Source organism: Capra hircus, chromosome 1, assembly GCF_001704415.2.
Source record: "Capra hircus breed San Clemente chromosome 1, ASM170441v1, whole genome shotgun sequence".
Lineage (NCBI taxonomy): Eukaryota > Metazoa > Chordata > Mammalia > Artiodactyla > Bovidae > Capra > Capra hircus.
The window spans coordinates 17,161,669-17,187,446 of NC_030808.1; the positions used below are offsets into that span (position 1 = coordinate 17,161,669).

The window sequence follows — 25,778 nt, forward strand, 5'->3', positions numbered from 1 at the left end:
CTGTAGCTTGACAATCATAACTTGCTTCATGGTTCCAAAATAGATGCAACAATTCCAGCAATTACATGTAGACATAATAATAATCAACAGAGTAGTAATCCACTATGAGCCTTTATTATATTAAATACGGAAACATTTCCTAGAAGTTTCCAATCAGTTTTACCTTATATTCCATTAGCCAGGTCCTGCCATGAATAGTCACATGCTCATGAATAAAACTATCATTGACATGAGCAATGGTTGCAGAAGTTATGTGAAAATGGAGCATTATTTTCAAATAAAAAGAGAGACTGACCAGCACGGAAAAATTCACAAGTGTGGAGGAGTATGTAAAAACAGTGTCTGTGATGAAATCTACTTTTATCATGGATAGCAGGTGATTTACATGTGTAGGTGAATTTGTGACATTGTTACTTAGTAAATAGTTGCTAAGGAACCTTGCCATTTAAAAGATTTGGATAATTCGATTTAATCAAATGATTGGAAAGTTAAACATCCTAACATTTAAAAATTCTATACTTAATAGAGGAGAAATGTGTAATTATTGATCAGTCTGTTCACATCAATCATGAAAAACTGCTGCTGCTGCTAAGTCACTTCAGTCGTGTCCAACTCTGTGAGACCCCGTAGACGGCAGCCCACCAGGCTCCCCCGTCCCTGGGATTCTCCAGACAAGAACACTGGAGTGGGTTGCCATTTCCTTCCCAATGCATGAAAGTGAAAAGTGAAAGTGAAGTCGCTCAGCCCTGTCTAACTCTTTGCGACCCCCTGGACTGCAGCCTAACAGGCTCTTCTGTCCATGGGATTTTCCAGGCAAGAGTACTGGAGTAGCTACATAGAAGGGAATTACTTATAAACTGTGAACTTGAATAGTAGCACAGAAACTAAAAAGGAATATTCTACCGAGGGGAAATGGTGATCTACTGTGATCTTTCAGGGACATTTTGATCCTGTATTTAGTCTTGGGAGAGGAAAAAAAAAAAAACCTATATATATATTGTAGGTGTTACCAAGACATATATACATACAGATACTTAAAGAACCCTTCAGGAGTTGATGAAGCCCTTCAAGAAACTAATTAACTTACAGATATGAATATAAATGCCTAAATTTCAGAAATAGCAAATATATTATGCAAAATTCGGTTCTTTAGTCTGCCTTTTTTTTTTAAAGATTCCATTCTCCTTAATGGATATTTATATATTTTTGGTTACACTTTGGTTTTACTTATTTTATTTATTATTTTTGCTATTTGATTACCATTTATTTTATTGTTATATTAATATTATATTTTTATTATTTTGTTATTTTTATCTTTATTTACTATTGTTATTTATTTTATTAATTTATTATTTTTGTTGCATTTTTGGTTTTATTTATTTTTAGTTGTGTCATGCAGGCTTCTCATTTCTGTGGCTTCTTGTTGTGGCTCTCATTTTATGCTCGCTGGCTTCCATAGTTGACGTGCTCAGGTCTTAGTTGCCCTGCAATGGGTAGAATCTTCCCAGACCAGAAATCGAACCTGAGCAACATCCCTGCATTAGCAGACATTTTCTTATTCATTGTACCACCAGAGAAGTCTGTTAGTCTGCCTCTTTTTTTTTTTTTTTTTTTTTTTTACTTTATTTTACTTTACAATACTGTATTGGTTTTGCCATACATTGACATGAATCCACCACGGGTGTATACAAGCTCCCAATCCTGAATTCCCCTCCCACCTCCCACCCCATATCATCTCTCTGGATCATCCCCATGCACCAGCCCCGAGCATCCTATATCCTGTATCGAACATAGACTGGCAGTTCGTTTCTTACATGATAGTATACATGTTTCAATGCCATTCTCCCAAATCACCCCACCCTCTCCCTCTCCCTCAGAGTCCAAAAGTCCGTTCTATACATCTGTGTCTCTTTTGCTGTCTCGCATACAGGGTCATCATTACCATCTTTCTAAATTCCATATATATGTGTTAGTATACTGTATTGGTGTTTTTCTTTCTGGCTTACTTCACTCTGTATAATCGGCTCCAGTTTCATCCATCTCATTAGAACTGATTCAAATGTTTTCTTTTTAATGGCTGAGTAATACTCCATTGTGTATATGTACCACAGCTCTCTTATCCATTCATCTGCTGATGGACATCTAGGTTGTTTCCATGTCCTAGCTATTATAAACAGTGCTGCGATGAACATTTGGGTACATGTGTCTCTTTCAATTCTGGTTTCCTCGGTGTGTATGCCCAGCAGTGGGATTGCTGGGTCATAAGGCAGCTCTATTTGCAATTTTTTAAGGAATCTCCACACTGTTTTCCATAGTGGCTGTACTAGTTTGCATTCCCACCAACAGTGTAAGAGGGTTCCCTTTTCTCCACACCCTCTCCAGCATTTATTGCTTGTAGACTTTAGGATCGCAGCCATTCTGACTGGTGTGAAATGGTACCTCATTGTGGTCTTGATTTGCATTTCTCTGATAATGAGTGATGTTGAGCATCTTTTCATGTGTTTGTTAGCCATCCGTATGTCTTCTTTGGAGAAATGTCTATTTAGTTCTTTGGTCCATTTTTTGATTGGGTCGTTTATTTTTCTGGAATTGAGCTGCAGGAGTTGCTTGTATATTTTTGAGATGAGTTGTTTGTCAGTTGCTTCATTTGCTATTATTTTCTCCCATTCAGAAGGCTGTCTTTTCACCTTACTTATAGTTTCCTTTGTTGTGCAGAAGCTTTTAATTTTAACTAGATCCCATTTATTTATTTTTGCTTTTATTTCCAGTATTCTGGGAGGTGGATCATAGAGGATCCTGCTGTGATTTATGTCAGAGAGTGTTTTGCCTATGTTCTCCTCTAGGAGTTTTATAGTTTCTGGTCTTACGTTTAGATCTTTAATCCATTTTGAGTTTATTTTTGTGTGTGGTGTTAGAAAGTGATCTAGTTTCATTCTTTTACAAGTGGTTGACCAGTTTTTCCAGCACCACTTGTTAAAGAGATTGTTTTTACTCCATTGTATATGCTTGCCTCCTTTGTTGAAGATAAGGTGTCCATAGGTGTGTAGATTTATCTCTGGGCTTTCTATTTTGTTCCATTGATCTATATTTCTGTCTTTGTGCCAGTACCGTACTGTCTTGATGACTGTGGCTTTGTAGTAGAGCCTGAAGTCAGGCAAATTGATTCCTCCAGTTCCATTCTTCTTTCTCTGCCTCTTAAGGATCCAAGTTAACCCTGAGCAGCCCTAGCTTACTGAAGCATACAGAATGAAGACCAGAGCTAAAGTTTGTTTTCCAAACAGTTGTATCCTAAAAGCACATTGCTCCTGCTCATCCACTTCAGTCGTGTCCAACTCTTTTGCAACCCTATGAACTCTTTGCCACCAGACTCCTCTGTCCATGAGATTCTCCAGACAAGAATACTGGAGTGGGCTGCCATGCCCGCCTCCAGGGCATCTTCTTGACCCAACGATCGAACCTGAGGCTCCTGCGTTGCTAGTGGATTCTTCACCACTGGGCCACCAGGGAAGCCCTTAAAACATAGTAGCAAAGTAGAAACATAGACCAGAGAGCAAAAACCTCTGAAGCATTTCCACTGGGCCAAACATGTATTCATTTTTTGATTACCAGTGAGGAAAACTTTAAAAATGCAGGTTTCAGAGGAGGAGAGGAGATGATGACTTGGGGCGTGTAACTGAACTCTAACATCATGGTCAGAGATGAACAGACAACATAATCCCAACTCTTGACAATGACAGTACAGCCCACAACTTCCTAGCAACCCACATATGCTTGTCTTCTTTCTGCTCTTTGAAGTCAGGACATATTTCAGTATTTTATATTAAGAATGAAGAAGAAAAAAGAAGATAATTTATTAACAGTTGTTATAAGCTTGCCATTAGGCCTTTGTAAACTACACAGAAAATATTTTTTCTGAAATCAGTGTAACTACTTTAGACTTATTCCTACTTAGAAGTCATCTGTGAAAATAAAAAATCCAATTACAAATCCTCATGTTTTCAAACAGTACAGTAGGAATAAATGTCATGATATCATGCGATTTTGTTTAATTTGACGCAAGTGACTGTGGTTTGGCCTAGGGATTAGTGTGCTACTGTGGAACTGAGAAAAATTGGGTTCTAATTCTGGATATATCTTGTGCTCTTGTAGAAACAGTCATTGTTTAAGTTCTCTTTCTTCCACCTGTGAAATAAAGATAACACTTGACATGACCTTCCATGTACAAGTGTGATAGGATTAACAAGGTGATGACCATAGAGAGTCAAACACAAATCATTTGAAGAGGGCTGAGTTTTTCTCTTATGTCACTTTTTGCTTTGCAGAAATGGCAGCATTATAGTCATATTTGACCTTCTCTTTGTCCAGTGGGTGTCAGATAAAAATGTAAAAGAAGAACTGATTCAAGGCATTGAAGCAAATAAATCCAGCCAACTGGTCACTTTTCACATTGACTTGAACAGCATTGATATCACAGGTATCTGTGAACCTTATTTGATACTTTGAATCAATAAGCCATGAAATTAAAATTCTATGTACCAAAGGAGCAGTGGGATCACCCTGGACTTTTAGGAACCTGTCTTATTGCATGAGTAACACATTTACATAAGGATAGTGAAATATGGAGAAAATATATTAGAAAAAAAATGCCAATGAGAAAATCTTTGTAAAATATCAAATACCAAAGAAGATCTGAAGATATTGGCATGCATTAATGTTTGTGGGCCTAATCACACTTTTGGCAATGGCCGAGCACAACACTGATTTTCCAGGAACCCTCTATCTGAAAGTGACACATTACTTTCTGATAGTCATATTGTTGTTTAGTCACCAAGTCGTGTCTGACTCTTGCAGCACCATAGATTGACTGTAGCCCACCTGGTTCCTCTGTCTATGGAATTTTCCAGGCAAGAGTATTGGAGTAGGTTGCCATTTCCTTCTCTAGGGTATCTTCCCAGCCCAGGGTTTGAATCTGAGTCTCTTGAACCTCCTACATTGGAAGCTGGATTCTTTACCACTTCACTACCTGGGAAGCCCCTAGAAAACTTAATCTACCTCTAAATGGCTGCATTATTTAAGGCAATTTACCAAAATTTTCTGTATGTTTGTTATCTCATCTGGAAAATGGGACTAGTAAAGATACTGTGTAGTAGCATTGGTTTCAGGGGTAAATGTGTTGATATAAAAAACACTTGTTCTAGCTAATAATAGTTAGTAGTATTTTTCAGCTCATTTGAATTAGACAAAAAACCAAAATAGTCTCTGCTCCAGCAGGTGTGCCAGAGGGGACCAAACCATCAGTAGAGGAAGCACTTAAGAACTTGAGTTGCCTTCTCACTAAACAGGCACAGCAGGATAAAGCAGAAAACTGGATAAAAGTAAACTGTGCTTGATGAGCCCTTGCTGTAAAAAAAAAAGCAGCTAGAGGTCTGCAGTTTTATATCTACTATTACAAAATCAAAGAAACAAAGCACTCATGTCTTTATATATTTGCTTAAGAGCAAATCAATATTGACTTATGCTGAAGTAAAACTATTTGAAGTGGCAATAGGCTACTTAGAGTGTGCATATAAGTGGATACTTATATATTGATGAGCTTTCTAACATCTAAAAATTTCTGAATTCAAAAGCATATTTAGCTGAAGGTTTACAGAGAAGAGATTTTGGATACAGATGGGCCTGGTATTTCATTTTAATATTTATTTGCATCATGTCAATTTTCAAGTTTGTTACATTTTAAAATTGGTTAATAATCCCACAAACATCTTAGATTTTTATAAACTGTCAAGCCAGACACAATGAAAAGATATTCTTTAAGAAAAATTCTTATAAAGTTGATTTTATCTTCTTCATTAATAATCTACCACATATTTAGGAAACTGTTACAGGTCTTTTACAAAGAAGACAATGCAGTAATGAAGAAATAGTGCAATAAACCATCTAGTTAGTAGAAGAAGACCTACCTCTTAGCCCACTTACTATAAATATTGTTTTGAATAAAAGCAAATTCATTAGATCAGGGCTTCTCAGAAGATATGGTTTGGTTTCCTCTATTTTTAACATAGCTGTCATGGTGTCTTTAAAAATATTAAACATGTTAAATGGTGAAGAAAATAGCTATTTTTATCATTTAAGTGAAAATGACTTTATGCTTAAACAGTTCTTAGTTCTCAATAGATATTATCGTGTACCAGATTATTTTGGCATCCATTTGTTTCATGCAAAACCATTGATTCTAGGTCCCTCAAGATTGAGGGTATTAGATTATCTCTCTTAAATATAAATTATTCTATATAACTTTGATGAATAAGTAGATACCCTTCTTAAATGGGTAAAATAAATGAAACATTCTATATATGTAAATTTTATAGAAAGACTATATAAAGATTCTGAAAATTCATTGAATGTATCATAATCAAATAGTAATTAAATAAATAGGAACATTCAGGGTGAGAAAGGATGAAATGGAAACTCTAGATCAGAAGCCCTTTGGATAACTATTTGAACTGCACTTGATGTTTTGTAATACTCTAAACACTATATTCAAACCAACTTTATTCCAGCCCCTTTGGAGAATTTCTCTACGATAAGTCCTGCAACAACGTCAGGTCAGTACTTAATGACATTTTAAAATATATAACTCGGTGACCATAAAACTTTATGACATTAAGCAAGGATTCTAATTTTTTCTGGTGGCTCTTTCCAAATAAGGTATTTAGTCTTCATTTAAAAATGTAAAAAGTATACATTTGGCCTGGAATAATGTAGTTCATAGTATGCAGGATTCATAATGCTTAGGTATATATGCAAGGATATGCATTTCAAATTGCAATTGTCCTTTCATACGTTAAACTCTATATACATATGTACACATATATGATGTGTGTGAATATGTGTGTGTGATCTCAAAATATGACTCTGATTATGCAGCCTTGGAAATGAAGCCCTGACGTTGCTAAGGTCACTATGAATGAGGGAAAGGAGTTTTAAAGATAATGAAATGATAACTTTCAAAATATATTATACTGTTTGGAAAGGACAATCTAAAGTTTAATATTAACTTTGCTCTATTCCAGCATTTTCTTCACTCTCTCTTTCTAACTACAATTGATCACTGCTGCTCATAAAATTGAGGACTTAACTTTGTCTTATCAAGATCATACTGATTATCGAAAGAGCTTTGAGAAATTATCATTTTAAAATTAACCTGAGTTATCTTAAAATGTAAAATCATTTTGTTGTAGAAATCTTATTCAAATTGAAGTCAAAATATCTGAACACTAATCCTGTCTCTGCCAACTATCAGAATCACTGAGAATTTCACCTTCTGAAAATCTGTTTCCCATAAATTGTGAATAATAAAAGTTTTCTAAAAATGCTAAAAGTCATCCCAAACATCAAATTCATAAACAAGTGCTTTTAAACTGTAAACTGTTATAAAACTATAACCATATTACTTTTTATATCACTTGTAATCATGAACACTTTTATAACACTTTAAAAATATATTTTAGGTACTGTATTTTACAAACATTATCTCATTTAATTCCCAGAATGATTTTGTAGAGATGTAATACTTTTTCTACTTAAAAATACATAAGTAATAAAGAAAGTGCCCAGAGTCACACAGTTTACATTTATCAAAGTCGGGAATTAAAAGTAATTCTCTGGACTCCAAGGCCAATAGTTTAAGCATATCTCAAGCTCCTATTTCAAATAGCATCAGATTAAGCTAGAACATTTATGTCTACAGCCATTATGAAATAAGTGAATTCTTATATTAGTTAATTAATTATTGAAAAAATCTTTTTTCCTTAAAAAAGTGAACACATCTAAAATTTTCTGCTATACGACTCTAAAAATCAATAAAAAACATAAAAGATTTGTTTTTTAGATCCAGATACAAATGATATATTAAGTTAATGAACATTAATAGTGAAGTGAAAGTGAAGTCGCTCAGTCGTGTCCGACTCTTTGCGACCCCATGGACTGTAGCTCCTCCGTCCGTGGGATTCTCCAGGCAAGAGTACTGGAGTGGGTTGCCATTTCCTTCTCCAGGAGATCTTCCCAACCCAGGGATTGAACCCAGGTCTCTCGCATTGCAGGCAGACGCTTTACAGGGAGCCACCAGGGAATAATTCATGGTAATTTTAAAAACTCTCACATAAAATATTAAATGAGGAATTCCTAATAATCGGTTCAAAAATGTAATTTTTATTTATGTTATTTATTTTTACAGAAAAGCTAACAACCAGCATTCCTCTGGCAACCCCAGGTCAGTTTTAATAATATAATTTCTCTTGTTTTTTAAAAAGTTTTTGTTATGTTTCACTTTGGACTTCTGAGAATTATCTGATAAACAGCAGTTAACAATACGCTTATCATAGATAAGAAAAGTAAAGCATGAAAGTTTATAGTTAGCCTAAGTTTTTACCAAAAGGCAACAACATATTTGAGGTTAATTAATGCCTGTATTATCTAATCTCACTCCAGTCCTCTATCTATTAGAATCACGGTTATTATCTTTTGCTAAGTGTGCCAAGAGTAGGATCAAAATGTTTTCCAGAAAGGATATAGGTTTCATCAGGTGTGAGGGACTTTTTTCTCTAATTATTCTCTCTGAATACAAGTGACACATACTTGCTCTCTGCTTTTAACATGATATGGTTGCCAAATCAGTACCAAAGTTGCCTTGGATTCATTCATTCAACAATTTTTCATTAAGTGACTGCTTCATACCAACACATGGCATGTATTTGCTTTTAAATTTTCATTGGAGTACGGTTGCTTTAAACGTTTTGTTAGTTTCTACTGTACAACAAAGTAAATCACTTATGCATATACATATATACTATTTTTTAGATTTCCTTCCTATTAGATCACCACTGAGCAATGAGTAGGTGACTAGAGCATTGAGTAGAAGAGTAGTTCCCTGTGTTATTTGGTAGGTTCTCATTTGTCATCTTTTTTATACATAATAGTGTATCTGTTTCAATTCCAATCTCCCAATTCATCCTACCCACATTTGGCTCTGTTTGTTAAGTTTGTTAACAAACTTAAGCCTGTTCTCTACATCTGTGTCTCTATTTCTGCTTTGCCAATACATCCATCTGCACTATTTTTCTAGATTTCACAAGTAAGCAATCTTGTATAATATTTGTTTTTCTCTTCCTGATTTCCTTCATTCTGTATGATAGTCTCTAGGTCTGTCCAAGTTTCTGCAAATGGCCCTTTTCACTCCTCTTTATGGTTGAGCAATATTCCATCATATATAGGTACCACATCCCCTTTATCCAGTCCTCTGTTGATGGACATTTAGCTTGCTTCCATGTCCTGGCTATTGTAAACAGTGCATGCATCTTTTTGAATTATAGTTTTCTTTGGTCATACCCAGGAGTGGAACTGCTGGGTCATGTGATAGCTCCATTTTCAGTTTTTTGCAGAACCTCTATTCTGTCGTCTAGAGTAGCTGTACCAGTTTACAACCCCACCAACAGTGTAAGAGAGTTCCCTTTTTTCCATACCCTCTCCAACATTTGTTATTTGTAGAATTTTTGATGATGGCCATTCTGACCAGTATGAGGAGGTGATTCATTATAGTTTTGCTTTTCATTTCTCTAGTAATTAGTGAGGTTGAGCATTTTTTCATGTGCATTTTAGCCATCTGCATGTCTTCTTTGGAAAAATGTCTATTTAGGTCTTCCACCCATTTTTTTATTAGGTTGTTTTTTTATATATATATATTGAGCTACATGAGCTGTTTGCATATTGTGGAAATTAATCCCTTGGCAGTTCCTTTGTATGCAATATTTTCTCCTATTCTGAGTGTTGTCTTTTCTTTTTGTTTATGGTTTCCTTTGCTGTGAAAAGCCTTTTAAGTTTAATTAGGTCTCATCATTTATTTTTATTTTCCTTACTCTTCAGTTCAGTTCAGTCGCTCAGTCGTGTCCAACTCTTTGCAACCCCATCAACTGCAACTTGCCAGGCCTCCCTGTCCATCACCAACTCCCGGAGTCCACCCAAACCCATGTCCATCATGTCGGTGATGCCATCCAACCATCTCATCCTCTGTCGTCCCCTTCTCCTCCTGCCCTTAGACTTTCCCAGTATCAGGGTCTTTTCAAATGAGTCAGCTCTTCGCATCAGGTGGCTAAAGTATTAGAGTTTCAGCTTCAACATCAGTCCTTCCAATGAACACCCAGGACTGATCTCCTTTAGGATGGACTGGTTGGATCTCCTTGCAGTCCAAGGGACTTTCAAGGGTCTTCTCCAACACCACAGTTCAAAAGCATCAATTCTTCTGTGCTCAGCTTTCTTTGTAGTCCAACTCTCACATCCATACATGACTACTGGAAAAACCATAGCCTTAACTAGATGGACTTTTGTTGGCAAAGTAACTCTTAAGAGGTGGGTCAAAAAATATCTTGTTTGGATTTATGTCGAAGAGAATTCTGCCTATGTTTTCCTCTAAGAGTTTTATAATATCTGGTCTTACATTTAGATCTTTGCTCCACTTTGAGTTTATTTTTAAGTTTTGTGTATGTTGGTATGTGTCTTTAATGTCATAATTTTTCCAGATTCTTAATAATTGTCTACTTTGCCTTTGCCTATCTGCTGCTTAACCAAAGTGTCTTCTCTAGTTCTCACTTAATCTTCATGTTAAACAGTTTAAATGTGTACCTAATCTCTTTAGGTAAACTCCATGCAGGCAATATTGTATAACCCTTCAGCTCCTAAAATAATACTGCTATTTTCATGTTATTAGAATTTATATCAAATATTATATAATACAAGGAGAGAATATTTGTGAAATTATAAGTGGTCTCTGGGTAAGACTTAGGAATTCCTAGATAAAACAGTAGGTATAAAGTTTGAAAAGCAGAGTGATATGTGAATGATGTATCAAAATACTTTATGAAACAAATCATCCCACATCTAAACCCATGGAGAGCTCTTATGGTAGGACAAGCCTGCCTGGAGTTGTCTTTTGGTGTTGTCCAGAGAGCAGCATGACACAATAAAAGATGGAACTGCTCTTCAGCCCACTGTCCCTTATGCATTGCAGAAAACTATTTATAGCATCTAAAATCACCTTTCAACACACTCTCAAAAAGTGATTTTAAGATGAATAATGACCAATTAACTTAATCTAAAATCTAAATAACTTTATATATTTTAAGAAACATTTCTATAACTTTACAAGTCAGCAACAAATGCCAAAGTTAGTGCTGTGTTTTCTATTTACCTGTTTATTGATTCACTGAGTGATTCATAAAACCCACAGTTATTGAGGACCTCTTTGGTGTATAAAACGCCCTAAGGGAAACATGTGGAAAGACATAGAAGGGAAAAAAAGGTGCTAGAGCAAAAAATCTTTGGACTTAAATTTTCCTTCTTACTCTCTTGAAGACAAGCCCACCAAAAATATGAAAAGTGACTGAGCAATATGCCCAGTTTCTTACAAGACTTTTGGTCCTATCCAGAATGCCCATAAGGCATCTGCCCACACCAAAATGGTCCTTGATAATTTGGTCCTGTCCAGAATTATTTGAAGGACTTCCCTGGTGGTGCAGAGGTTAAGGATCTGCCTGCCAATGCGGGGAGAATGGGTTCAATCCCTGGTCCAGGATGATTCCACGTGTTGCAAGGCAACTACACATGCACCGCAACTACTGAGCCCACGTGCCCTAGAGCCCACTTGCTCTGCAACAAGAGAAGCCGCCACACTCAAGTGTAGAGATGCTCACGCTCACTGCAACTAGAGAAGGCCCACATGCAGCGACAAAAACCCAGCTCACCCAAAATACATTAAGAAACAAAAAAGCAAGCAACAACAAAACCCAAGCCATTTGAATGGAACAGATATGCTCTTGGACACTCTTTGTTATTATTTAGTCACTCAGTTGTGTCTGACTCTTTTGTGACCCCTTTTACTGTAATCCACCAAGGATCCTCTGTCCATGGATACTTTAGATAGGAGCAAATTTTAAGGAGCTTTTGGAATGGATCAAGTGTTTAAGATCCAAATGTCTTATGGACCAAAACATCCCACAAACCAAATGTATTATGACATTTTACGTGCTATGTACACACACACATCGTTGCTCAGTTGTGTCTATTTATGACCCTGTAGACTATAGCCCACCAGGCTCCTCTCTCCATGGGATTTTCCAGACAAGAATACTGAAGGGGTACCCATTCCTTTCTCCAGAGGTCCTCTTGACCCAAGGATCAAACTCAGGTCTTATGCATTGCAGGTGGATTCTTTATCTTCTGAACCACCAGAGAAGCTGGGTAGGATCAAACTTTGGCTAACAGCCCAGCTTCTGGCAAAAGGATATGGTGAAAGGGAAACACAGAGTGTGAGGGTAATACTTGACCAGCACTTTTCTTTCCCAGAGAGTGGAACAGAAATCTTTCTAACCTGTAAACTATAAGAATGGAATCAGTACATATTTATTTACATCTTTCACATTTTACATGAACAGTTGATAATCATAATAAAGACCAAAAAGTAACATACAATTTTCAAACATTGAAAGTGTGTAGGTGAATCCACCTTAACTGTTTCCACCCATTACTGTCACATAATGTTTGGTAAGCCACCTAGTTCTTGAACTTTGTATTTATTATCTGAAAGACAAAGATTTAAATATATGTCTTAAAGAGCAGTCATGAAGAAAGGAAATAATACAGATACCAATTCATGATTGGCATAAAGGAGGGCCACAACAACAGCAACAAAAAAAAAGCAAGTTGTATACTTTTTGAAAAAAATCTTTTAAAAACTAGACTAAGGTTAAAACAAGATTGTTGTATTCAGTAGTGCTCGTTTTAATCTGATTATTTCTTTGTCCTCAAAAACTCCATTTCCAAAGCTTTCCTATTATTGGAGACCATATTGAATTACCTTCCTCAATCCTGAAGAATTCTCATAATGTAAGTAGGTGGTAAAATATCACATTCCCTCTTTTACTGGATCCATGAGTCCCCAGTCACCATTCATTCCTATTCATTCCTCTCACACAGCAAGATACTCCAGATTTATAGAGGGGAACGAGGCAATTAAACTTCAAAACCACAGTTTCCAAGCAGTAATTTATTATGAATATGACTTTCAGGGATGTTAAGTTTATTCTCATTTTTATACGCCTGGAAGACAGAGTTTGAGAAAAATCAACAAATGCATGCACCATATACCTGGCATTAGTACTATTATAAATTCTGCCAAAGAGAATTTTTATTTGATAGTGGGTACAAAGTCCATGAGGATTATGTTCTATTGTTCAACTGCCTTTGTTGCCAATTACCATAAAGTTTTACTAACCCATTCAAAAGAGTAAAGGGAGAGATGGGAACTAAGGTTGCATTACACCGATTGATTTCTAGCTGTTGCAGTGTGCCCAAGAGGGGCTCTTTTGCGCAATTGTTCATATGCTTGAAGGGTTTCTAGAATACAGCTTGTTCTACTCTTTTGTTGCTTACTGGGCAGGCAGTGATTGCAGAAAAACAAGATTAACTATCATGGGCTTTCTCAGTCTCAACAAAATGTAATTTGCTATAGTTCTACCACGTGGAGGGGTTTGAGGATGGAAGGAAAAGAACTGGCTAATTTAGTAAAGAATATGAAATTGGTTCAAGAGAATTTAAGGCAGAATTATACTCTTCAATTGAATTGATTGTCCCAGGACTCAGAAACAGGCACTGCAACCAACACCAAATGTTTTTTCACTTCAAGTATCTGTTTTCTCTGCATCTGAGAAAACAACATATATATACTGCTAAGCACTCTCCTCTAATTTAAGACACTCCTACACAAATAATAACAGAACCATTAAAGTATTTTCCTACTTTAATTTCATTTGAATTGAACAGCCACAGTCTTGCTAAAATGACTAAATTTGTTCTTTTAAAGTAGAGGAGAATTTCTGTAAAGTGATATCTCCCAAACACAGTACAGTGAAATGAACTTGGTCTCTTAAAGCAGGCATTCATGCATTCAGATTCTGATTTCATTACTAAGTAAGCTATTAAATCTTGGGTTTAATTTGTCTCATATTTGGTCACCAAGGATTATTACACCTATTTTTAGGGAAAATAAAAATCAGGATGGGATGATTTGGGAGAATGTCATTGAAACATGTATAATATCATATATGAAATGAATCACCAGTCCAGGCTCAATGCATGATACTGGATGCTTGGGGCTGGTGCACTGAGACAACCCAGAGGGATGGTATGGGGAGGGAGGAGAGAGGGGGGTTCAGGATGGGGAACACGTGTACACCCGTGGCGGATTCATGTTGATGTATGGCAAAACCAATACAATGTTGTAAAGTAATTAACCTCCAATTAAAATAAATAAATTTATATTAAAAATTTTTTAATTCAATTACAAAAAAATCTAATATTTCCCAAATATGATTTTCAAATTACTGTCTTGTATGTAACACTTCTTATAAGTGGTTTGGTTTCAGTCTTTTTTTTCTCCACAATGCTTAGTCCAGAGTCTGCACGAGAGATTCCTCACCTCAAGTCACTGGACAGTGTTATTACCGTGGATTACTCTGAAGTAATCACATTTGAGTGTATACTGAATCCTTCATGATACAAATATAAATAGATGATAAAGCCTTCAATTTGCAGAATTACAAATAATGCTAATTTATGGTGGGTTTCCATATTATGCCAAAAATTAATATCCTAAAGATTAAAATGGCATATAACATAAAAATATGCTAATCTTTTTTCCACTCAAGAAAACGGCAACTAATATTTAGACAATTTGAACAGATCTTAATAAACAGAATCAATTATTATTTTTGTACACATTTCCTTAAATAGAAATCCTTAACTGTTTTGTTAAATAGTCCTCAAAAGAATCACAGTAGAGATTCCCAAGAAAAAGAGATGTGCTAAAGTAAAAACTAGTGGGTGAAATGGCAAACTAAATAGTCCAGTCAAAGAACTCTAGTTTTAAGAATGGAAAGTTACTTTAAAAACTGGCATCTGGCTAATTTCTGCAGCAGTTAATGTTTTCATCAATGGTTTTGTTGGAAATGGACATCATACCTGTGTATGTAAGATGAGAGGGAGACAGAACACTAGGTAAAAATAAAATCTGATAAAATCCTAAAACACACTTTCTTTATATAAGAAGACTATATTCATATTTTCTTTTTTATTAATTTATCTATTTATTTATTTTACTTTCCAATATTGTATTGGTTTCGCCATACATCAACATGAATCTGCCACGGGTGTGCACGTGTTCCCCATCCTGAATGCCCCTCCCACCTCCCTCCCCATACCATCCCTCTGGGTCATCCCGGTGCCCCAGCCCCAAGCATCCTGTATCCTGCATTGAACCTGGACTGGCGATTCATTCCACATATGATAATTTACATGTTTCAATGCCATTCTCCCGTATCATCCCACCCTCTCCCTCTCCCGCAGAGTCCAAAAAACTGTTCAATACATCTGTGCCTCTTTTGCTGTCTTGCATATAGGGTTATCGTTACCATCTTTCTAAATTCCATATATATGTGTTAGTATACTGTATTGGTGTTTTCCTTTCTGGCTTACTTCACTCTGTATAATAGGCTCCAGTTTCATCCATCTCATTAGAACTGATTCAAATGTATTCTTTTTAATGGCTGAGTAATATTCCATTGTGTATATGTACCACAGCTTTCTTATCCATTCGTCTGCTGATGGACATCTAGGTTGCTTCCATGTCCTGGCTATTATAAACAATGCTGCGATGAACATTGGGGTATGCGTGTCTCTTTCAATTCTGGCTTTAAATTAGAGGAATTTCTCTTTATTCATGGACCAAGACATATGAAGGGTGCTTATACAACAGAATATGGAGATATCAAGAGTACAATCTAAATAAGAGTGTAATATTTCCACCTTCATATCTAAATATTTCAAACTAGAGTCATTTACTAATCCCACCAGCTGTTTCTCTGATAATGCCTATTGTGACTAATGAACACTGGTATTTCATGACCACTCCAAAGTGCATCTACCATTCTGAGCATCCTTTTCTCCACCTCCCTCCAGCCAGGAGCATATCTGGCCACTAAAGCTCATCAATCCTACTTGTAAAATAGCATTTGAAATATATCCCCATCTCCCCTGCTAGTGCAAGAGTTCCAACTCTCATCAACTTTCACCTTGAATGTTGAAATGGTTGCTCAGTTGGTAGCAGAATTGTCTTTATGAAACATGGACTGGTCATATCACATATATATGTTAAATTTTTCAGTACTGTTATTTACAAAAATATTTTAATATGTTAAAATGATTTGTAAAATGTCCCCCAGAATTTGACTAAACTCCCTTCCTGCCATAGTTTCAGTAAGCATCCCAACATCTAGATAAGTTAGATGCCTCTGCTTTCCCTATAGTAATGTGACCTCTCTTCATTGTGCATTTATTTCTAAACATCTTTCAAATTTTAATTTATATGAAGATGTTTTCAATCCCAGACTCAGAAGGAAGATACTCCATGGCATAGCCCAGTTTTGATGTTCCCACATCACTTTTTTCTACCTCATTTACAAAATTTGCTAGCCAATGAATCAGTTGCCCACTAAACTCCAAACTCCATAAAAAAGTCATCCTATTATTTCTATCCCTTAAAAAGCCATGATGCAAATAAATAGGAAATAAATACTTGTAAAGTGAATGAATAATCATTAATGAGATAAAATGTTTCAAGGCGTATCTCTTGACAGTGTGGTTTTGAAGTTCAATCTATACATTTCAATAAGCAATAGACAAAGATATGAAACATCAGTAAGTGAAGTTTCCATAGAAAGCATTAGATCAGACAAAATCATAATGTCTCTAGTTAAATGCCCAAATCTATTCTTATAGATGCTGAATACCTAGAACTCCTTCAACCACTGTTTAAAAGAGACAGTTACTACAGTGATGTCTTTTTTCTCATTATTTTTTAGCAAGAATTTTTTGAATACTATCAACATGACACCTCTTATGGATTAGTGGCTCAATAATTAAGAACTCTTGATGAATATCTCATATGTGTCATAATATGCAAGTTTATTTAACATATTTAAAATTTTTTTTTCTCTTAAATGGGAGTATTTTAGCACTTGGAAATGATTCAGCTTTATCCTGTCCTATTTTATATGTTAGGTGATCCATAAATTTCCCAAAGGTTTATATCTATTTTAATTACAATTATAAAAGACCAATTTAGTTGTATTTATATCCAGCATCTCTGTCTATAATGTTCTTAATTAAACATTACCTTAGCAGATTTATTAACAGAAGCACTTTCCCCAATTTATTTCTTGGAGCCTAAGAGAAATTTCAGAATCAAATCTATTTTTAAAACCCAGCAGATGGCAGTACAAGGCTGGCTTTAAGATTAAGGCCAATAACAAAAAGAAAAAAAAAAATGCTATTGAGCTTAAAGATTTTCCAAAAACTTTAAATTGTCATTGTTATTCTAATCATAAAGAAACATATTGAAATTATCACATGGCTCAAAAAATTAAAAACATATGTGGTTACCCAGTGGTCATATATTATTAGGATTGCACCTAAATTTTCCAAGTCAATTTCTAGAAGGAAAATGTGTTTCTCAGTCCATTTCTATATTTAGCAATGTGGAAAGAAGCAGGTGAAGGACAAGACAGGCTAAGAGGTGGAAATTTATCAGATCCTGGTCAGAGTATGACATGGAATCCTTCTGGGGGATGTTTGCAACTTTCCTCCTAAGAAACCCTGACCCAAGAAGCAAGGAGATAATGAACAGAAGACAACCATTGGGTTTTCTTGTTCAATGTACTGTGGACTTTAAGTTTCATTTTACTATAAAATAGTTTTCATTGTTCTGCAGGATACAAACCTTAACTTCAACCACTATATTTTCAAGTCATAAGTTTATAAGTAAATGAAGTGGCTATTAGATACTGTAGATGATGAGATATGCATTGTAGCAAAGTGCCCCACATTACACTTAACAATCCTAGGAGGTGTAAATATTGGGGACCAAATAATGCTCCAAACTATAGCATTCCTTTATCAAGATTAAAAATCAACAAAGTAGGGACTTCCCTGATGGCTTAGTGGTAAAGAATCTGCCTGCCAATCCAGCAGATACAGGTTTGGTCCCTGATCCAGGAAGATCCAACATACCTCAGGCAATTAAGCCCATGCCCCACAGATACTGAGTCTGTGTTCTAGAGCCTGGGAGCCAGAACTACTGAAGTCCACATGCCCAAAAGCCCATCCCTCCCTCCACAACAAGAAAAGCCACCTCAGTGAGAAGTGGCCGCACTTGCCACAACTAAAGAAAGCCCGTGCAGCAACAAAGACCCAGCACACACAACCAAAAGCAAATGAATAAATAGACAGTCTTTTTTAAAAAATCAACAAAGTAAGCATCATATTTAATATCTATAAAGAAATATGTATCATTTCTTCAAAATTTGAAACTGTAACATCAATTCATTAAATGAAATAAATATTTTGGGGCGAAGTTGAAATAATTATAAATAAGCATATACTTACTTGGGCTTCCCTTGTGGCTCAGCTGGTAAAGAATCCACCTGTAATGCGGGAGAGCTGGGTTTAATCCCTGAGTTGGGAAGATTCCCTGAAGAAGGAAAAGGCTACCCATTCAAGAATGCTGGTCGGGAGAATTCCATGGACTGTATAGTCCATGTGTCTGCAAAGAGTCAGACACAACTGAGTGACTTTCACTTTCAATTTCAATATCAGTTCACCTCAGTTCAGTCACTCAGTCGTGTCCGACTCTTTGCGACCCCGTGAATCGCAGCACGCCAGGCCTCCCTGTCCATCACCAACTCCCAGAGTTCACTCAGACTCACGTCCATCGAGTCCGTGATGCCATCCGGTCATCTCGTCCTCTGTCGTCCCCTTCTCCTCCTGCCCCCAATCCCTCCCAGCATCAGAGTCTTTTTCAATGAGTCAACTCTTTGCATGAAGTGGCCAAAGTACTGGAGTTTCAGCTTCAGCATCATTCCTTCCAAAGAACACCCAGGGCTGATCTTCAGAATGGACTGGTTAGATCTCCTTGCAGTCCAAGGGACTCTCAAGAGTCTTCTCCAACACCACAGTTCAAAAGCATCAATTCTTTGGCACTCAGCCTTCTTCACAGTAGAACTCTCACATCCATACATGACAACAGGAAAAACAATAGCCTTGACTAGACGAACCTTAGTCGGCAAAGTAATGTCTCAGCTTTTGAATATGCTATCTAGGTTGGTCATAACTTTTCTTCTGAGGAGGAAGCGTCTTTTAATTCCATGGTTGCAGTCACCATCTGCAGTGATTTTGGAGCCCCAAAAAATAAAGTCTGACACTGTTTCCACTGTTTCCCCATCGATTTCCCATGTAGTGATGGGACCGGATGCCACGATCTTCATTTTCTGAATGACGAGCTTTAGGCCAACTTTTTCACTCTCCACTTTCACTTTCATCAAGAGGCTTTTTAGTTCCTCTTCACTTTCTGCCATAAGGGTGGTGTCATCTGCATATCTGAGGTTGTTGGTATTTCTCCTGGCAATCTTGATTCCAGCTTGTGTTTCTTCCAGTCCAGCGTTTCTCATGATGTACTCTGCATAGAAATCAAATAAGCAGGGTGACAATATATAGCCTTGACGCACTCCTTTTCCTATTTGGAACCAGTCTGTTGTTCCATGTTCAGTTCTAACTGTTGCTTCCTGACCTGCATACAGATTTCTCAAGAGGCAGGTCAGGTGGTCTGGTATTCCCATCTCTCTCAGAATTTTCCACAGTTTATTGTGATCCACACAGTCAAAGGCTTTGGCAAAGCCAATAAAACCGAAATAGATGTTTTTCTGGAACTCTCTTGCTTTTTCCATGATCCAGCAGATGTTGGCAATTTGATCTCTGGTTCCTCTGCCTTTTCTAAAACCAGCTTGAACATCAGGAAATTCACAGTTCACGTATTGCTGAAGCCTGGCTTGGAGAATTTTTAGCATCACTTTACTAGCATGTGAGATGAGTGCAACTGGGCAATAGTTTGAGCATTCTTTGGCATTGCCTTTCTTTGGGATTGTAATGAAAACTGACCTTTTCCAGTCCTGTGGCCATTGCTGACTTTTCCAAATTTGCTGGCATATTGAGTGCAGCACTTTAACAGCATCATCTTTCAAGTTTTGAAATAGCTCAACTGGAATTCCATCACCTCCATGAGCTTTGTTTGTAGTGATGCTTTCTAAGGCCCACTTGACTTCACATTCCAGGATGTCTGGCTCTAGATGAGTGATCACACCATCGTGATTATCTGGGTAGTGAAGATCTTTTTTGTATAGTTCTTCTATGTGTTCTTGATACCTCTTCATAATATCTTCTGCTTCTGTTAGGTCCATACCATTTCTGTCCTTTATCGAGCCCATCTTTGCATGAAATATTCTCTTGGTATCTCTAATTTTCTTGAAGAGATCTCTAGTGTTTCCCATTCTGTTCTTTTCCTCTATTTTTTTTTTTTGCATTTTTCTCTTAGGATGGCTTTCTTATCTCTTCTTGCTATTCTTTGGAACTCTGCATTCAAATGCTTATATCTTTCCTTTTCTCCTTTGCTTTTCACTTCTCTTCTTTTCACAGCTATTTGTAAGGCCTCCCGAGACAGCCATTTTGCTTTTTTGCATTTTTTTTTCCGTGGGGATGATCTTAATCCCTGTCTCCTGTACAATGTCATGAACCTCATTCACTCTATCTATCAGATCTAGGCCCTTAAATCTATTTCTCACTTCCACTGTATGATCATAAGGGATTTGATTTCGGTCATACCTGAATGGTCTAGTGGTCTTCCCTACTTTCTTCAATTTAAGTCTGAATTTGGTAATAAGGAGTTCATGATCTGAGCCCCAGTCAGCTCCAGGTCTTGTTTTTGTTGACTGTATGTAGCTTCTCCATCTTTGGCTGTAAAGAATATAATCAATCTGATTTCGGTTTTGACCATCTGGTGATGTCCGTGTGTAGAGTCTTCTCTTGTTTTGTTGGAAGAGGGTGTTTGCTATGACCAGTGCATTTTCTTGGCAAAACTCTATTAGTCTTTGCCCTGCTTCATTCTGCATTCCAAGGCCAAATTTGCTTTCAAGTATATACTTACCTAAATGACAAAGAATACATAATAACTTTTAAATTCAATCTTTTTTTTTAAGGAAATGTCTCAATAGAGTGCCCACCTGATTCAAGGCTGTGTGGTGATGCTCTAAAGTGCATAGCAATTGATTTATTTTGTGATGGAGAATTAAACTGTCCAGATGGCTCTGATGAAGACAATAAAACTTGTGGTAAGTAGTTAACTTCCCTTCCTCACTGTGTCCACACACACACACACCCCTCAGGTACCAGAAATTACTGGAGATTGAGATACACCCTTAGTCATGTTTATGATTTAAGACAAAAACATAAAAGTAATCATATTAATATTCTTAAACTTTATCTTGTTACATTAAACCTATTTTAGTTAAACAGAATTCCATTTGACAAGTATAGAAAGAATGCTGTGGTTAATAATATCTGAAAGAAGAAAATGACCTTATATTTCATCCATTATTAAATTGCTATGAATTATTAAATTGCTATTATGAATTTGAATGTTTTTCACCATCATATCATAATACAGATAACTTTATTTTTGCCATGTTAACAGTCTTTAACTCAGGAATCATCACTCCTTAATTCAAATTGATGCCTTTATTCAACTTTTGGCAAAGAAACAAAAAGTAGGAAAAAAGTGTACTTGAGTTGTAGTTCTGTGAGTAAAGGAAATCAGTTAAGAATAAGATCTTCATGTGTTAAACTAAATATCTGTTTTATTTTGTTTTTGTAAATACTGGCATTTGTTTAGAGTGCTAATAGTTTTTAAAATCGCTATTATTACTGTTAGTTAACACTTAAGTAGCACTTACTAAATGCCAAACATAGCTGCAATTTAAACATGTAACTTAAATATGCAATTTAAACATATTTCTTTTTTGGCTTATTTCTTCATTTTATTGCCTGTGTAATATAATGTATATACAATTGCTAAGTAATGTGAGGAACTACTTGAACAATTCTAACCTACAATTTATTCTTGAAAAATTAAATAGCAGGAATTGAGCAATTTTTTGGTATAGTTTATAATCAGTTTAAAAATTGACCATGAGCACAGTTAGTTCCCGAAATGTGTAAAGGCTTTGATTATAATTTACTTCACTTTACTTGTTATACTTTGCTCTTCTTTCTGATATTAATTTAAGACAAATGCTCGAATACCAACTGAAGTTTTAAATATTGCCTATCCACTCAGGATATACTTGAAAAGATAGGCAGTTGGTCTGTTTCCCAGAACCAACTCAAAAACCAGCAACTTGACTAAAGTGTCCTCAACTAAGCACTCCTAGTTCAAATGTTCTTGGATGAAATTCAAACTTCAAAGTTTAACTGCGTACTTTGAAGTGCACTCAGAGCATACTGGAAGAAAGTGCAGGCTACAGAATATTTTTTAATCTATCTTCTATAACTAAATTACTCAAAGAAGAAGAAAGCAATGTCTTTGTTTGCTATGATTTTCAGGAAGTTTTCAAAACCTTTTCAGTGGGAATGTGATACAAGTGTGCCATCATGAGGTAGTAGAGGTGATGTTCCCCCAATTTATATTTCAAATATTATGTGTATCAAAGTGAGCCACATACCTTTAAGTCTATATGGTGATGATCACTAACTGTACATGGGGAGAAATATCTAAGATGTATAATCAGAAAATGAACCATAACTATTATGTGCTCTCTACTGTTGCAGGTTTTATAATTTTCATAACAAATTAGTATCCATGCATATCAAATAATAACCATAGAAATACACTATATGTGGCAATTTATCCTGAAGTAAGTTATAAGGCCATGAATTATATTTCTGAGTCACTATAAATGCATGACATGAACTTCAGTATGAGAACTGAATTCTGTAATTATGATTATGTGTTTGTATTAAATATATAACCAAACTGCATCATTTTTCAATATCATGAAGATTTTGTGTTAATGGAATCTTACTATCAATTCACCATCCAAGTGATTAACTTTCTGAAGCCTATAGATCCTTGTCTGTCATTTTTCTTGATTCTCTTTATTATTTGCACTTTAAAGTTAGCATTGTATCTTTTTTTTTTTTTTTGCAAAAATAATATAAAGTCTTTGTGGAATAAAGAAGAAAAAAAATCAATCAACTACTCTATCTTCCCTGGTGGCTCAGATGGTAAAGAATCCACTCACAATACAGTAGATCCCAGGTTTATATACTTGGTCAGATGCCTGAGTTAGGAAGATCCCTTGGAAGAGGAAATAGCAGCCCACTCCTATATTCTTGCCTGGAGAGTTCCATTGCCAAAGGAGCCTGGTAGGCCACAGTCCATGGGGTCACAAAGCATTGGACATGACTTAGCAACTAACACTTTCACTCTCACACTTTCATTCATTACTTAATCATAAATGATTGTGAGTATCTCACCTCAGCCCCGCCTCAAACTTGTGCTCAAATTGTAGCACAATTTCTAGAAGAAAGCCCTGTCCATCAATTTACATTCACTGAAAGATGATTTTGGAGAAGGAAATGGCAACCTACTCCAGTGTTCTTGCCTGGAGAATCCCAGGGACGGGGGAGCCTGGTGGGCTGCCATCTAGGGGTCGCACAGAGTCGGACACGACTGAAGTGACTTAGCAGCAATGAAGATGATTTTAAGAGAACTATCTGTGTAAAACTGACCTATGCTCTCACTTCTCTCCCTTATTCCTCCAGCTGTGAGCTCTAATTCTAGTCGGTGTTATTAATAGAGTCATATTAATGTTAAATTCCTAAACAGCTTCCTTTTTAGGCTTTAGTTATTTAGGTTTTCACAACTTATAGCTGACGATAGCAGAACCAAGATTTCTTTAAATTGTTTTCTTCTTCTGATGAGGATTGCATCAGCAGGAAAGTTCACTTTTTAGCTGACCTGTGAGAAAAAAAAGTGCTGACCCAAACCCTTCAGGCCAATGTTCAGGCCTATTTTGGAAGCTGGCAAGTGTCTCCATAGGTTGTTTGTCTGTCTCATATGTACATGCAAAATAGACTTGGGTGGATGGGCAGAGATCATGTTTGATTTATATGTGTGTGCGTGTGTGTGTGTGTGTGTGTGTGAGAGAGAGATAGTCACTCAGTTATGCCTAACTCTTTACTACCCTATAGACTGTAGCCTGCCAGGCTCTTCTGTCCCTGGAATTCTCCAGGAAAGAATAATACTGGATTGGGTTGTCATGCCCTTTTCCAGTTTGATGTATATTCCTGGAGAATTCAGTGTACTGAGCAAACACACTATTGAAAAATAATGAGCCAGCAGAGGGAGCTCTCAGTGGGTCCTAAGAACACACCTATATGAATCCCATTCCATTATAGTCAATTTTGGATATTGCAATAGAATAGCTGATAGCATAATATTGGACAGGTTCATTTATCTCCCACCGAGAGTTTTTTCTTAGCACCACACTAAAAAGCACTTAGTAGTCTAAAAAATTATAATTCTGAATACTTAGTAATCATACTCAGCCATGGCTGGGTTATATCTGTTTTTCCAGAAATATGCCCTGCTCCATGTCTTATGTGACATTCAGTTCGCTTCAGTTGCTCAGTCATGTCCGACTCTGAGCCCCATAGACTGCAGCTTGCCAGGCTTCTCTGTCCATCACCAACTCCCAGGGCTTGCTCAAACCCATGTCCATTGAGTCAGTGATGCCATCCAACCATCTCATCCTCTGTCATCCCCTTCTCCTCCTGCCTTCAGTCTTTCCCAGCCTCAGGGTCTTTTCTAAAGAGTCAGTTCTTCGCATCAGGTGGCCAAAGTACTGGGGCTTCAGCTTCCACATCAGCCCTTCCAATAAGTATTCCTGACCGATTTCCTTTAGGATGGACTGGTTGGATCTCCTTGCAGTCCAAGTGACTCTCAAGAGTCTTCTTCAACACCACAGTTCAAAAGCATCAGTTCTTTGGTGCACAGCTTTCTTTATAGTCCAACTCTCACATCCAGACATGACTACTGGGAAAACCACAGCTTTGACTAGATGGACCTTTGTTGGCAAAGTGATGTCTCTGCTTTTTAAGATGCTGTCTAGGTTTGTCATAGCTGTTATAAGTAGTTCAATACTATTGTAACTTTATTTTAAATGCCTTCAGGAATGTTCTTCTTAATCTTTTCTCAAATGCAGAAATTCCCACAGTTCCTTTAGAGTATAAATTGATCTATAGATTATCCATTTCCACTAAAACTCAGCAACTTCATAGAAAACTGAACACACAAACTGATCATGTCCTTAAGGGCAAACTAAATATTATGAAAGAGGAGAGTGAAAGAGCTGGCTTAAAACTCAACATTCAAAAAACAAAGATCATGGCATCTGGTCCTATCACTTCATGGCAAATAGATGGGGAAACAATGGAAACAGTTACAGACTTTATTTTCTTGGACTCCAAAACTATTGTGGACAGTGACTGCAGACATGAAATTCAAAGACGCTTGCTCCTTGGAAAGAAAGCTGTGACAAACCTGAAGGGCATATTAAAAAAAAAAAAAAAAAAGGCATCACTATACTGACAAAGGTCTGTCTAGTCCAAGCTATACTTTTTCCAGTAGTCATGTATGGATGTGAGAGTTGGACCCTAAAGAAGGCTGAACACTGAAGAATTGATACTTTTGAACTGTGATGTTGGAGAAGAATGTTGCGAGCCCC

General features: G+C 36.5%; 1 protein-coding gene across 1 annotated transcript in view; it reads left to right on the forward strand.

The window, feature by feature from the left end:
* Positions 1–25,778, forward strand: part of TMPRSS15 (transmembrane protease, serine 15) — a 153,631-nt gene that overhangs the window by 9,920 nt on the left and 117,933 nt on the right. The window contains exons 4-6 of the mRNA XM_018051693.1: positions 4,323–4,474; positions 8,237–8,272; positions 21,192–21,323. Coding sequence (XP_017907182.1) covers positions 4,323–4,474; positions 8,237–8,272; positions 21,192–21,323 — 320 coding nt within the window. The remainder of the gene's footprint in view (positions 1–4,322; positions 4,475–8,236; positions 8,273–21,191; positions 21,324–25,778) is intronic.